Below are 12,854 nucleotides of genomic sequence, written 5' to 3' on the forward strand. Positions count from 1 at the left end.
CATGAATAGGAAGGGTTTAAGAGGGATGTGGGCCAAGTACTGGCAAATGGGACTAGGTTAGTTTGGGATATCTGGTCGGCATGGACGAGTTGGATCAAAGGGTCTGACACTATGACTCATCCCACCTGTTCAGGAACGCCCTTTCTAATGAATACAGTAAAGTCCTACCATTCACTTCTTCACCATCTGCAAATTTGCTTGCTCCCACAAGCAGCAAGCTCACCATTTAACCCATGGACCCAAAGGTTCACTTATCCAGTTTTCAGAGAAAGAAGAAAATTTGGAGATGACAACACAAGATAAAAGAGCACCTGAGTGTGGGATGTGAGATTTCAAAGATAGGGAAGGTGTCTATGGCATACGTATTGTATTCCCTACGTGAGAACACCCACACTACGAGTGCAGACTAACCCTAACATCTGCCATTTGCCGACTGGAGTGTTTGCACGTGATGCTCCTTATTGTTAAAATCACCAAATTCTGACGGGTTAAAATCAGGGGAAATGTGACAAACTTTTTCTAAATTAAAGATTTTTTAAAACAATAGATTTGCTTTTGTTTTTAATTGTAGCTTATCTTCTACTGTATATTTTAGTTTTTTGGATGGTTGGCACTCCGCTAATTGATTGCAACTGGAAAATACATTTGCCATTAATAAAAGTTTCTATGAACCTAATAAATTCCTGTGAATGGCAGGACTTCACTGTATATCTCTCTTTATCCATTTTTGAAGAGGAAAATCAGCAGAGATAAACGTTTGAGAATAAGGCATTATATCTGGTCGGCATGGACGGATTGGACCGAAGGGTCTGTTTACATACTGTACATCTCTGACTCTATAGTAACCAACTCCCTATTATAATTTTGGTGGCACTGCATGAGTCTTCATTGTTTTGACCTTAGCAAATTAAGCTCCATAAGAAATTTAGGTGTAAGCTTTAGCACAGCCAGCGAAGATCTGACCACTTATTCTATACAAACCAGAGAGGAAGTAAAGACACTTTTCTGTTACAATAGGAGTGAGGCTGAAAAAAGGAAGTTGCACAATTTTACTCATGGAAAAGCATGTTCCTTGATAAGAAATTTCAGTCGAACAACATCCCACATTATTCACAATGAATCCTGCACTGTACTCCATTAAGAAAATAGGTTGAATGAAATTTCCTTTAATAAAAACACTCATTTAAAAAAAAAATCAAAGCAAGGGGAATAGACAAAATACATTAAAATGTGTTTCAGAAGAGATTGGTAATTGGCTTTCCTAAGATGGTCCTTGTTACTCAATTTTCAAAATGTGCACTAGTTTGGCAGTTCTGCAGAAAATGTGAGTTTTAGAATATGCTGAAGCATACACTTCCTAAAGTCCCGCCCTCATTAGGTAATTCACCTCTGCTGCTTTTGGCATCAGATATTTATCACCATTTATCATTGTAAAGTGAATGGAAATATCCAAATTCACAAGAAAATTGAGACACATGCAACACTATTTAACAGAATAAGACTGTTTACTGCCAACACACCCCAGGAACATTTTACAGTACATGCAAGCCCAGCCAGTGAAAAGCAATTTTTTTTTCAATCGAAAAATATGCTTCTTGATCGGAGTTCAATTGAACTCCGAAGAAGTTAATAAATTACAATCAGAAGTGCATGAGTTCACTACGACAGGACCAGCAGAGTTGCAAGGGGAATGGAGAGTGGACCAATGAAGGGAGTGGCAAATGGGGTGGTGAGTGGACTGGCAAAGTCAGAACGGAGGGCAAGGGGAGTGGGTTGGCAAAGGGTGTACAGAATGGGGCAGCAAAGGAGATGCAGCAGCAATAAGGGAACCATTTCCAGTTCCAGTGCAGTGTGAATGCAAAACGATGAAATCAATGACATTAACTTGCTGTTTAAGTGCATTGGTAGCAGATACACTAGTAAAACAATAAATACTTGAATACAATTGCAAACACCCAGCCTAGGTTTGAAATGAATAACTGAGCAAAGTTGATGTGAGAAGTAAAGCTTACTTCATACATTGGGCTCAGCTGAATTCAAAGCGCTGATGTTGGCCTCATCAAGTCAACCTATATTTTGACATTAAACCGCTATCTGGCAACCCTGTTACATCTAGAGCACTGGGGAAATACAGGATTGGGCCAATATCAAGGCCAACATGAAGAATGGTCACTTGATTGAAATGCTAGAGGTTCCTATATCTATTATGAAATATACTATGGTGCGTTAACACCTGAAGAAAAGAGAAATGGGAGAATATTGGCAGGCAGAAATGAATAAACCATCATCCTCAAGTGAATGAGTTTGACAAAACCATTTTAATGTGACTTTACAACCTAACTGTCAAGGTTTGTCCACCTGCAACAGTGCTCTGAAGAAAGACATGAAAAAAGTTTCTGAATCAGAATATTTGTTCATTTTATTTGCCCTCACAGTGTATGAAAGCAACATGATCTTTTTCCTGGTGTTGCAGTAATGTCAGCTAGAAATGGGCAGACAGGCATTCAAGGCTTCCTGTTTGTGCCTTTGCTTGATGACCAACAGTTTTCTCATGATAAATTCAGAAAGTAGTAGAAAAAGCTGATTTAACCCTGCCTTATTCATCCACTCAAAAGAAAAACATGTTGCATTTAGTTATTTTAGATTATTCCAGGATTTTCACCTCTATTGTCTATCCAGAAGTGCTACATTTACATTTGACCTGTATGAATTTCTAACCCTTTGCTCTATGGTCATAATTCGTAAACAAGAAACCAAGATATTTATCAGAATTTACACAGTAAAGATATGAGAGGAAAACACTGTTTGATCATGATTTCCTTTTGACTAATGTAGCTTTTTAGTTGTGTAATACAACCTTACACTTCAATGTTAGACTTGTGAATACTGGACCTGGGAACAGGGTAGGCCCTTCAAGCCTGCTCTGCAATCTATTACAATAATTGTTGATCAAGTTGGTGTCTTACCACCACTTTCCTGTCAGCCTCTATCTCATAATCATTGACTCCTTGTGAACATATTCAATGGCCTAGTTTCCACTGCTTTCATAGGGAAGAAAGTCCACAGAGCAACCCACATAGAAAACATTTCCCATCTTCAACACCTTCCATTAGCAATGCAGACTGCATTCAATAATCATGCTGAATGTCAAATGTATGAAAAACCAACTCGTTAAACTTTATTGTTAATTATTTCAACAATAATCTTCTTCATGGAATGCACGTGCCACCTATTTTTCCTTCCTATCTGACTACAGTTAGCTGGTTTCAATTTAGTTTGCCATTGCTTATTGCGCACACACATTTGTCTGGATCTCAATCGTTTTTAAGCTGATATCTCCAAGTCCATGACACGCACATTCCCCTGCACTCTTCACCATTTCCCTCATATTATCATCTGCACATAATAAAAGAGCTGATGGTATTAGTGGGTTAGATTTCAGAGTGAAACCAGAGTTATATTTTTGCAGTTTATTTACGTGATCAGTCACTGAACATATTCACATGAGGCTGCCAATGTCCCTTTCACATAAAAATTAAAAGTTTGAAACATAATCTAATTGTATACATCAGGCAATTTAGATCTTGAACAGCTTATTTTTCCAGCTATATCCTTTACAGTCCATCAATCTCAGTGAAACATCACTTCTATCTTAATTCTAGTTTCTTAACTAACAAGGTTCCCTTCTGTAATTTTCTTCACATTCACCAAATGTGATTCTCTCCATTTACTGTCTCTCCCAGGACACAACAACACAGACTAACTCGCTAAGTCTACATAGTGACTCTTAGGAGAAACACACTGTCTTACTCCAGCCTTTTTCCTTGGAACACAAAAAACTAAGGACTTCACAAACTAACGGCCCTTCTGCTGACAGGAAACTGCTCTTCTGAACTGAAAGCTGAAGTTTTACAACGCCAGATGATTAATGTTCCACTTGGTAATGATTCAGCAACTTACTTCCCAGGTACCTGATCCAGTCACTTAAATCACACGCTTTATTAATAATTATGCTTGAACTCGCTGTTCAAAAGTGGCTGTTCGACCTCTTAAAGAGCAATCACTTCCAAAGAATTGACAACTAACATCTATTTTCCTGAGGAGGTGGTGACGTAGTTGTAACATCACTGGACTAGTAATCCAGAATTCTAAGCAAATGATCTTGGCACATGGGCTTAAATCCCAGGGGACAGCTGATGAAATTTGAATTCAATGGTAGTTAGGAACAAAAGCTGGCCCAATGATAACTAATTTTCATGAAATGCCATTCTGTTAATTAATGTGAATTAACAAATGAAAATCTGTCACCTGGTTTGGCCGACATGACAAGGTTTTGACTCTTAACTACCCTCTCAACAATTAGGGACAGGCAATAAATCATCTCCATTATACCTTCAAATCCAAGTCACTGAATTAGAAGGTGCTACTTAATTTTTAAACAGAAATTTAGCCTAGAAACTTATCAAAAAAAGAACAGGACCACTTTGAGCAACATTATTGCTTCTAGTCCCAGGGACCACATAGAAACATTGAAAATAGGAGGAGTAGGCCATTTGGCCCTTTGAGCCTGCTCTGCCACTCATTATGATAAAGGCTGATCATCCCACTCAAAAGCCTGTTCTCGCTTTCCCGCCACATTCTTTGATCCCTTTAAGTCCAAGTGCTATATCCAACATGTCCTTGAATGTTTTAGCCTAAACTGCTTTCTGGGCCAAAAATTCCACAGGATCACCACTCGGAGTGAAGATGTTTCTCCTTATCTCAGTCACAGTTGGTTTATCCCATATCCTTTGACTGTGACCCCAGGTTCTGGACTCAACCATCATTGAGAATGTCTTTCCTGCATCTACCCTGTCGAGTTAGGTTCTGTGCATATGCTTACATTTTGCAAGTTATAGTTACATTTCTAAGCATCTGTAACTACATGATTAGATTAGGCATATCATGAAATTAAAAGCCTATAATTTTGTTGCATCACTCACCCGCATCTGATCAAATTGCAATCCTATTTTGCATTTTGAAGAACTTGACATAGTCAAACATTTTGCAGATAGAAAAAGGAAACTTCACTGGCATTTGTTGTACTAAATGTGAACATATACAATTTAACATGATTCAAAACACTTACAACAACAGAGTAGTAATTGGCACTACCAACATGGAGCACAATTCTCATTCCTGCATTAGGCGATGTCCAGTGCTTGGGCATCCAAACTTCCTTTTCATACCACACCCAGCCAATAAAATCTCTCAGCTTGTGGTCCTGGGTGATGTCATTGTAACTTGCTGGAACAGGCATTTCGATCACTGGCCCTGTCTGACAGTAAGCAGAGAAAATACCTTGTGGCACATTATAATGCAAGTACACAATTAAGATACAAACACAGTGAAGATGCAAACAGCTGTTGGAATTCAAAACGTTCTTCTGATGAGGCAAAACTGGGTACCACAGACGTTGGAGATTAGAGATAAGATTAGTGCTGGAAAGGCACAGCAGTCAGACAGCATCCGAGAAACAGGAAAAATCGATGTTTCAGGCAAAAGTTCTTCCTGATGAAGGGCTTTTGCCCAAAACGTCGATTTTCCTGCTCCTCGGATCCTGCCTGACCTGCTGTGCTTTTCCAACACCACTCTAATCTTCAATGAGGTACAGGGCCTGACTAGAATTTAAATCAGGCTCTTGGTAACATTATTTTTCAAATTTATATATAAATTGCCCTTCAAAATGAAGGGCAGTATATTTTGATCAGATAATCTACATGTTGTTATCGCCCAGGGTGTCCCTGCATCTGTCTCAGACACTTTTGTTTCAAGTTCCTGTCCAGCATTTAATGCACAAGGTAAAACTATAACGCAAATAAGCACACTGAATATCAACTTATAAATCCTTCCAACACATGCCAATGGCAGACAGTCAGACAGGAATAGATTCCTGGTCAGCCATGTGACAGAAGCAAATTAGTGCCTCTACCATCACTATCCATAGCAACATGCATATAAAAGTATATGTTGCCACAGCAACCTGGACTCTTTTAGGGGGCAGGTTGACTTATTTGGCTGAATGACTGGCAAGGGTCAGATTGGTGCCAAACACATGGAGTTCAATCCCCATTCAAGGTGGCGTGGATTTGGTCAGAGAACTCAAGGACAAGAATATACATGTTACCTCAAAGGGAAGAGAGGGGAAGCTGGTTTGCTTCTCAAATGATAATATCCCAGGGTTGCATCCAGATAGTAAGCGAGCTTATAGTGACAATAATACACAATGATGCCTCCCAGCCACATTTAATTTGCTTATGGAAATTAATTGCCACTCTTTGGGCTGTTTGGAAACTACTGGATGCTAGCTGTCTCAAGGGCTTCCTCAAGATGTCACTTTACTCGGACACTATCTGCTTTGGAAGCTGTTTGAGCAATGCGCATGGGTCCTGCTTGAATACAGGATGTGGGCTCAAGTCCCGCACCAGAAACTTGAGCACAAAATGTGGGTGGCATTCCAGAGGTGTGGAACACTGTGGGAGGTAGTCTTTTAGGCAAGACATTACACAGAGATACAGTCTACCATCCCAGGAATCCCAGGCAGTCTTTTGAATCAGAGTTGGAGAGTTCTCACCTTTCTCTTGGCGAATATTTATCCTTCAAGCAGCATCACTTAAAAGAGGTCTCATTATCTCATTTCTGTTTGCAAACTCTTGATTACAAACTGACTGCTTTATTTCCTGTCAACAGCAGCTCTACATTATATCCCTGGTTGTAAAACACTGAGGTGGTCCAAGGTCAGAGATGTCACTACTCTTTTTTGCATTCAGAGACTACTCTGAATTCCCTCTCCAAGTACTAACACTGGAGAAACTAAGCAGATCTGACAGCATCCGTGGAGACAGAAACAGTTAATGCTTCGAGTCGATCTGACTGCTTCAAAACTCTAGATCAAAGTTTGTTGGAATGTGTGTCATCGAAACAGTGTTCTTGTAAGTGATAGCAAGGGGGATTACCCTTTTCGGAAGACCTGAAAGGGGTTGTAACGACCACCACCCCTCTCAGGAGCGTAAAAACAATGACTGCAGATGCTGGAAACCAGATTCTGGATTAGTGGTGCTGGAAGAGCACAGCAGTTCAGGCAGCATCCAAGTAGCTTCGAAATCGACGTTTCGGGCAAAAGCCCTTCATCAAGAATAAAAAGGGCTTTTGCCCGAAACGTCGATTTCGAAGCTACTTGGATGCTGCCTGAACTGCTGTGCTCTTCCAGCACCACTAATCCCCTCTCAGGAGCGTCTAACCAAAGGGAGGCATCAAGCAGAAAGCGAATACTGTACCTCTCTCAGAGGTCGATTATACCAGCGCTCCTCGAATCCTTGGTTCCTGTTTGCGGACTGATCCGCCCGGAAGCTCCACAATCCATTCAGCTCCTTCAGTTCCCGGGAAGGGCTCTCCCTGGGAGTCAGTGCGAAGCTGCAGCCCAGCAGTCCTAACCAGAACGGCCACCCTATCGCCATGCTGCTCGCTTCTGGCCGTCAGCTGACTTCCGCGCATTAGCATCACATGACCAGGAAAGTAACAATTTGGCAGCGTTCCACGTCACAATCTCCAGGGGATTCCCTGTTCAGCCAAACAAACTTGTGACAATCCCCATTGACTTGACGTGCCCCACGCGCGGATTGAAGAAACAGTTCCGCTGCAGCGTGTTCATGTATTAGTGTTACCACATTTACCAACTCTCCAAGATTTTGAAGATTACTTCCAGGAGCCCAGGTTATTATGCAACTGTCAGTAACTTTACTGACAGAGAACTTGTCAACTTGATTCTGCCGTTGGGTGGCAACTGAAATGACTGAAACTTGCCCCTTCTTAATGTTTTTTTTCTCTCGATTCTTTCCTGGGAAATGGCAAAACAACATTCGATACCACAGAATTCTTCCTGTGCGGGTAGAAGCCATTCGTACCCTCTTGTTGGTGCTGGCCCTCCGAACGTACTGATTTAGCGCCAATCACCTTCACCACTAACATCAGCATGTCGCCTATACTTAAACAACTCCTTCTGCACATCTCAGTTGAACCTGCCTCCACCTCACTTTCAGGCATTGCATTCCACATCATATGCCTTATCTGGAGGGGTCAGTGATCTGGATTTAAAGAGGTTTGAAGTGAATGGCTGTTGGGTATCTGGAACTCAATGTCCCCAAAGGGTGGTAAAGGTGGGAGCGTTTACAACGTTTAGAATTATTCAGGTGAACACATGAAACACCACCTGATACAAGGTTCTGAGCCAAGTGCTGGGGAAATGGGATTAGATAGATGAATGGGCTGAAAGGCCTCTTTCTGTGCTGTAACATTGTATGACTCGTGCGTAAAAACTTTTCTGTCATTTCTCACTTTAAAACCGTGTCCTTTGGATTTCCTTCCTTTCACAAGGATCCGTCCAGGATGCACCTTGAGAAGGTGGTTGGGAAGTTGCCTTCCTGAACCTCGCAGTCCATGTTGTACACCGATGGAGCTGAGAGGGATTTCTAGGATTTTCATTCAGTCGCGGTGAAGCTATTCCCAAGTCAGGATGGTGTGCGGTTTGGAAGGGAATTTGCAGGTAGCGGTGTTCCCATTCCTCTACTAGAAAGTTTAATGTGGTGGGGTGGGGTGCTGATAAAGCCAGCTGATTCTTCTACATGTTGCTGTTGAAGCCAGACTCATCCAAGCAAGTGGACATCTACCGCACTCCTGACTTGGCCAGATGGATGGTAGACAGGTTCTGGGAAGTCAGCAATAATTTTCCCTGTAAATTGACAGCTATGCTATGGACAGCTATGGAGGCTTCGTGAATGGACAGTTAACTTATGGCTGCCATGCATGGAACTCAGAGGTCAGCGTGACAGCAGGAAAAAGTAGAGGGAATATAGATCAGGAATTACTTGACACAAATCTCCCAGCTTTTGACTTGCACTTGCTGCCATAATATTTGTACGGTTGGGCCAGTTCAGCTTCTGGTCAATGGTAACCACCAAGATCTTCATAGTGATAGCTGGGGGATTAGGAAGACCTGAAAGTGGTTGGAATGGGCACCAACCCTCTTAGCAGCATCTGATCAAAGGAAGGCATCAAATGTATAGAGAGAACTGTACCTCTCTCAGGGGTCGCTGGTACCAGCTCTCCTCATATCCTTGCTTCCTGTTTGCAGATTGATCCGCCCAGAAGTTCCACAATCTGTTCAGTTCCTTCAGTTTGGTACGGTAGTGCCATTGAAGGTTAAGGATGGATTCTGTCTTGTTAGAGGGGCTTATTGCCTGGCACTCGTATGGTAAGAATGTTTCTTGTCACTTATCAACCCGAGCCCTAATGTTTTCCAGGTCCTACTGCATTTGAATACGGGCTGCTTCAGCACCTGAGGAGTTGTGAGTGGTGCTAAATATTCTGCAACCATCAGCAAAAAAACCCCTAAAATAATCCTATGATGGAGAAAAAGTCATTGATGAAGAAGCTGGAGGTGTTTGGGCCTAGGACACTGCTCTGAGGAATGCTAGCAACAATATCTTGGGACTGAGATATGTAGTCTCCAAAATCACAACATTAAAATCTGTTTATGATATTTAGTTGATTTATTTATTGTCACGTGTATTTTGTTCCAAACACAGTGAAGAATGGTGTACAGTGTCACCAGACTCCAGTGCCATCTTAAAACACAGAAAAATAATCCAAAACATAGAATATAAAGACAGAAAATGAAGAAATAAACAAGTGTCCAAATTTCCAGCTGTTCTTTGTTAAGTGCTTCATTGTGGGCCATGGGCCTAGTGGGTAGGCACAAGTCCCCTTTGTCACTCTTCGGCACCATCTTACCCTCTACCAACATAACTGGCACCATCCTGGGTACACACTTGGTTACAAAACCAGTTTGGCAAAAGCAGCAGAAATAAAGGAAGGGCAGCACGGCGGCACTGTGGTTAGCACTGCTGCCTCACAGCGCCAGAGACCCGGGTTCAATACCCGCCTCAGGCAACTGTCTGTGTGGAGTTTGCACGTTCTCCCCGTGTCTGCGTGGGTTTCCTCCCACAGTCCAAAAATGTGCAGGTTATGTGAATTGGCCATGCTAAATTGCTGGTAGTGTTAGGTGAAGGGGTAATGTAGGGGAATGGATCTGAGTGCGTTGCTGTTCGGAGGGTTGGTGTGGACCCGTTGGGCCGAAGGGCCTGTTTCCACACTGTAAGTAATCTAACAAAAAGCCAAAAGGAATGAGAAATATCCAGATATTCAAGTCTTATCACAGTGCAGGCACTGAGCCAAGCTGTAGCCGGGTGTCTCAGGAGGAGCCGAGTGCATGCTGCTGCTGAGTCTACCACCTCCCATCTCCTCCTCCTCCTCCTGCTGCTACCAATCCAATTCTATAACTACAGGTGCTGCAACTACCTGGGGTGGCTCAGTGGTTAACACTGTTGCCTCACAGCACCAGGGATCCGAGTTCAATTCCCACCTCGAGCAACTGTCTGTGTGGAGTTTGCACATTCTCCCCTTGTCTGCGTGGGTTTCCTCCAGGTGCTCCGGTTTCCTCCCACAGTCCAAAGATGAGCAAGTCAGGTGAATTGGTCATGCTAAATTGCCCGTGGTGTTAGGTGCATTAATTAGAGGTCAGTATAGGGTAGGAGACTGGATCTGTGTGGGCTACTCTTCAGAGAGTTGGTGTGGACTTGTTGGGCTGAAGGACCTGTTTCCATACTGTAGGGAATCTAATCTAACCAGATCCTGGAACATGCTCAGGCAGGGCTCACTCACAACCTCCGACCACCGGATCCCGGAATGTGCTTAGCTAGGGCTCATTCACAGCCTCTGATCGCTGGTTCCTGTCATATACTTGGGCAGGACCCAGCATCAACGCCTCAACAAAGCAAAAGACTTTAAACAAAAGAGGAAAAGAAAGAAAAAGCAAAAACAAAGAAAAGCAGTTGGTAGCAAACACACTCGGGAGCTCAAATGCAGCACTGCTACTCCAACGGCATCTTATTTCAGCTTCTACCTAATCTCATGTGTATGTCCTAATCATTCATTTCAATCTCTGCAAAATTTTAAATCAACAGTGAAAAAAATTATTTCATTTTACATCCAGTTTGCTGCCTGTAAGAATACCTCAGTGTAATACGCTGTTTACTCTGCTTAACAATTTCTTTGGTGCTGGATACCTGGAGATTCCCTTAACTTAGCACAATATTCAAATTAACATCCACAAAGGGAAAATCAACATCACGGACATTGCCAGATCCTTATGGCAGCTTTCTGCATGGTTAGGATGAGCACCATCAATTTGATTAGATTAGATTCCATATAGTACAGGAACAGGCCCTTCAGCCCAACCAGTCCACACCGACCCTCCGAAGAGTAACCCACCCAAACCCATTTCCCTCTGACTAATGCACTTAACTCTATGGGCAATTTAGCATGGCCAATTCACCTGGCCTGCACATCTTTGGATTGTGGGTGGAAACCAGAGCAACCGAAGGAAACCCATGCAGGCACTGGGGAGAATGTGCAAACTCCACACAGACAGTTGCCTGAGGCTGGAATTGAACCGGGAACTCTGGTGTTGTGAGGCAACAGTGCTAACGACTGAGCCACCATGCCACCCTTTTTGGCTGACAGACCTGAACCAATACACTTAATGGTAAGGACCTGGGGCTTTTGCTGAACGAAGAGTGCAGGTTTATAGTTCCTTGAAAGTGGAGTCACAGATGGATAGGATAGTAAAGAAGGCATTAGATCTGCTTGCCTTTTTTGGTCAGTGCATTGAGTGTAAGAGTTGGGATGTCATGCTGGGGTTGTACAGGACATTGGTTAGACCACCTTTGGAATACTGTGAGCAATTTTGGTCTCCCTGCTATAGGAAGGAGGTTGTGAAGCTTGAAAGAGTTCAGAAAAGATTTACAAGGATGTTGCAAGGGATGGAGAGTTGGAAGGAGAGGTTGAATATATTGGGGCTATTTTCCCTGGAGCATTGGAGGCTGAGGAGTGACCTTATAGAGGTCTATAAAATCATGAGAAGCATGGATAAGGTAAATAAACAAGGTCTTTTCCCTGGGGTGGGAGAGTCCAGAACTAGAGGCATAGGTTTAGGGTGAGAGGGGAAAGATTCAAAAGGAACTTAAGGGGCAACTTTTTCATGCAGACGGTGGTACGTGTATGGAATGAGCTGCCAGAAGAAGTGGTGGAGTCCGGTACAATTACAACATTTAAAAGGCATCTGGATGGGTAAATGAATAGGAAGGGTTGAGAGAGATATGGGCCAAGTGCTGGAAAATGGGACTAGTTAATTTAGGATATCTGGTTCAGCATGGATGAGTTAGACCAAAGGGTCTGTCACTGTGCTGTACAGCTCTATGACCCTATAAATAAGTCAGTATCTACAGCTAGTTTTCTAGCAATGTTCTAGCTAGAACAATAACAGACAAAGAAACTGAATTTAAAGCTGTTCTAATGGTAGAAAAATTGAATGGATTAAGTACACCAGTTCCTGCTAAAACCTGCCTCTGCTGTCAACCACCAGAGTCTAATCTTTCTTCAGCCTTGTTGTCAGTGACTCATAAGTGTTATAAACCGTTCAGACTGACTAAATTCTCCCGTTGTTTCAGAAACTGTAATGCATCAGTACAGTGACAGTGGTATGACATTTCTGGGCACTTTGGTTCAGATTTTTCAGCCAAATTGATGGTGCTCACTCCTGACCATGCAGGAGTACAAGTGCAAACTCATATTAATATAAAGTAATGATCATTGTTTAACCCCTAACTATGTTTTGCTTCTCTGCTTTATTTCATTTTTTTCCTCTTTGCATCCTCCTCTGAATATGTAGACTTTTTTTTGGCAAGCAAGAGATGGCA

At 42.5% G+C, this 12,854-nt stretch overlaps 1 protein-coding gene across 1 annotated transcript in view; it reads right to left on the reverse strand.

The window, feature by feature from the left end:
* The window catches only part of gusb (glucuronidase, beta), a 39,327-nt gene extending 31,815 nt beyond the window's left edge, over positions 1–7,512 (reverse strand). The window contains exons 1-2 of the mRNA XM_072589585.1: positions 7,317–7,512; positions 5,129–5,317 (exon numbers count right to left, since the gene is read on the reverse strand). Of these exons, the coding sequence (XP_072445686.1) occupies positions 5,129–5,317; positions 7,317–7,496 (369 nt within the window). The 5' untranslated portion in view covers positions 7,497–7,512. The remainder of the gene's footprint in view (positions 1–5,128; positions 5,318–7,316) is intronic.
* Positions 7,513–12,854: the final 5,342 nt, after the last annotated feature.

This window comes from Chiloscyllium punctatum, chromosome 19, assembly GCF_047496795.1.
Source record: "Chiloscyllium punctatum isolate Juve2018m chromosome 19, sChiPun1.3, whole genome shotgun sequence".
NCBI lineage: Eukaryota > Metazoa > Chordata > Chondrichthyes > Orectolobiformes > Hemiscylliidae > Chiloscyllium > Chiloscyllium punctatum.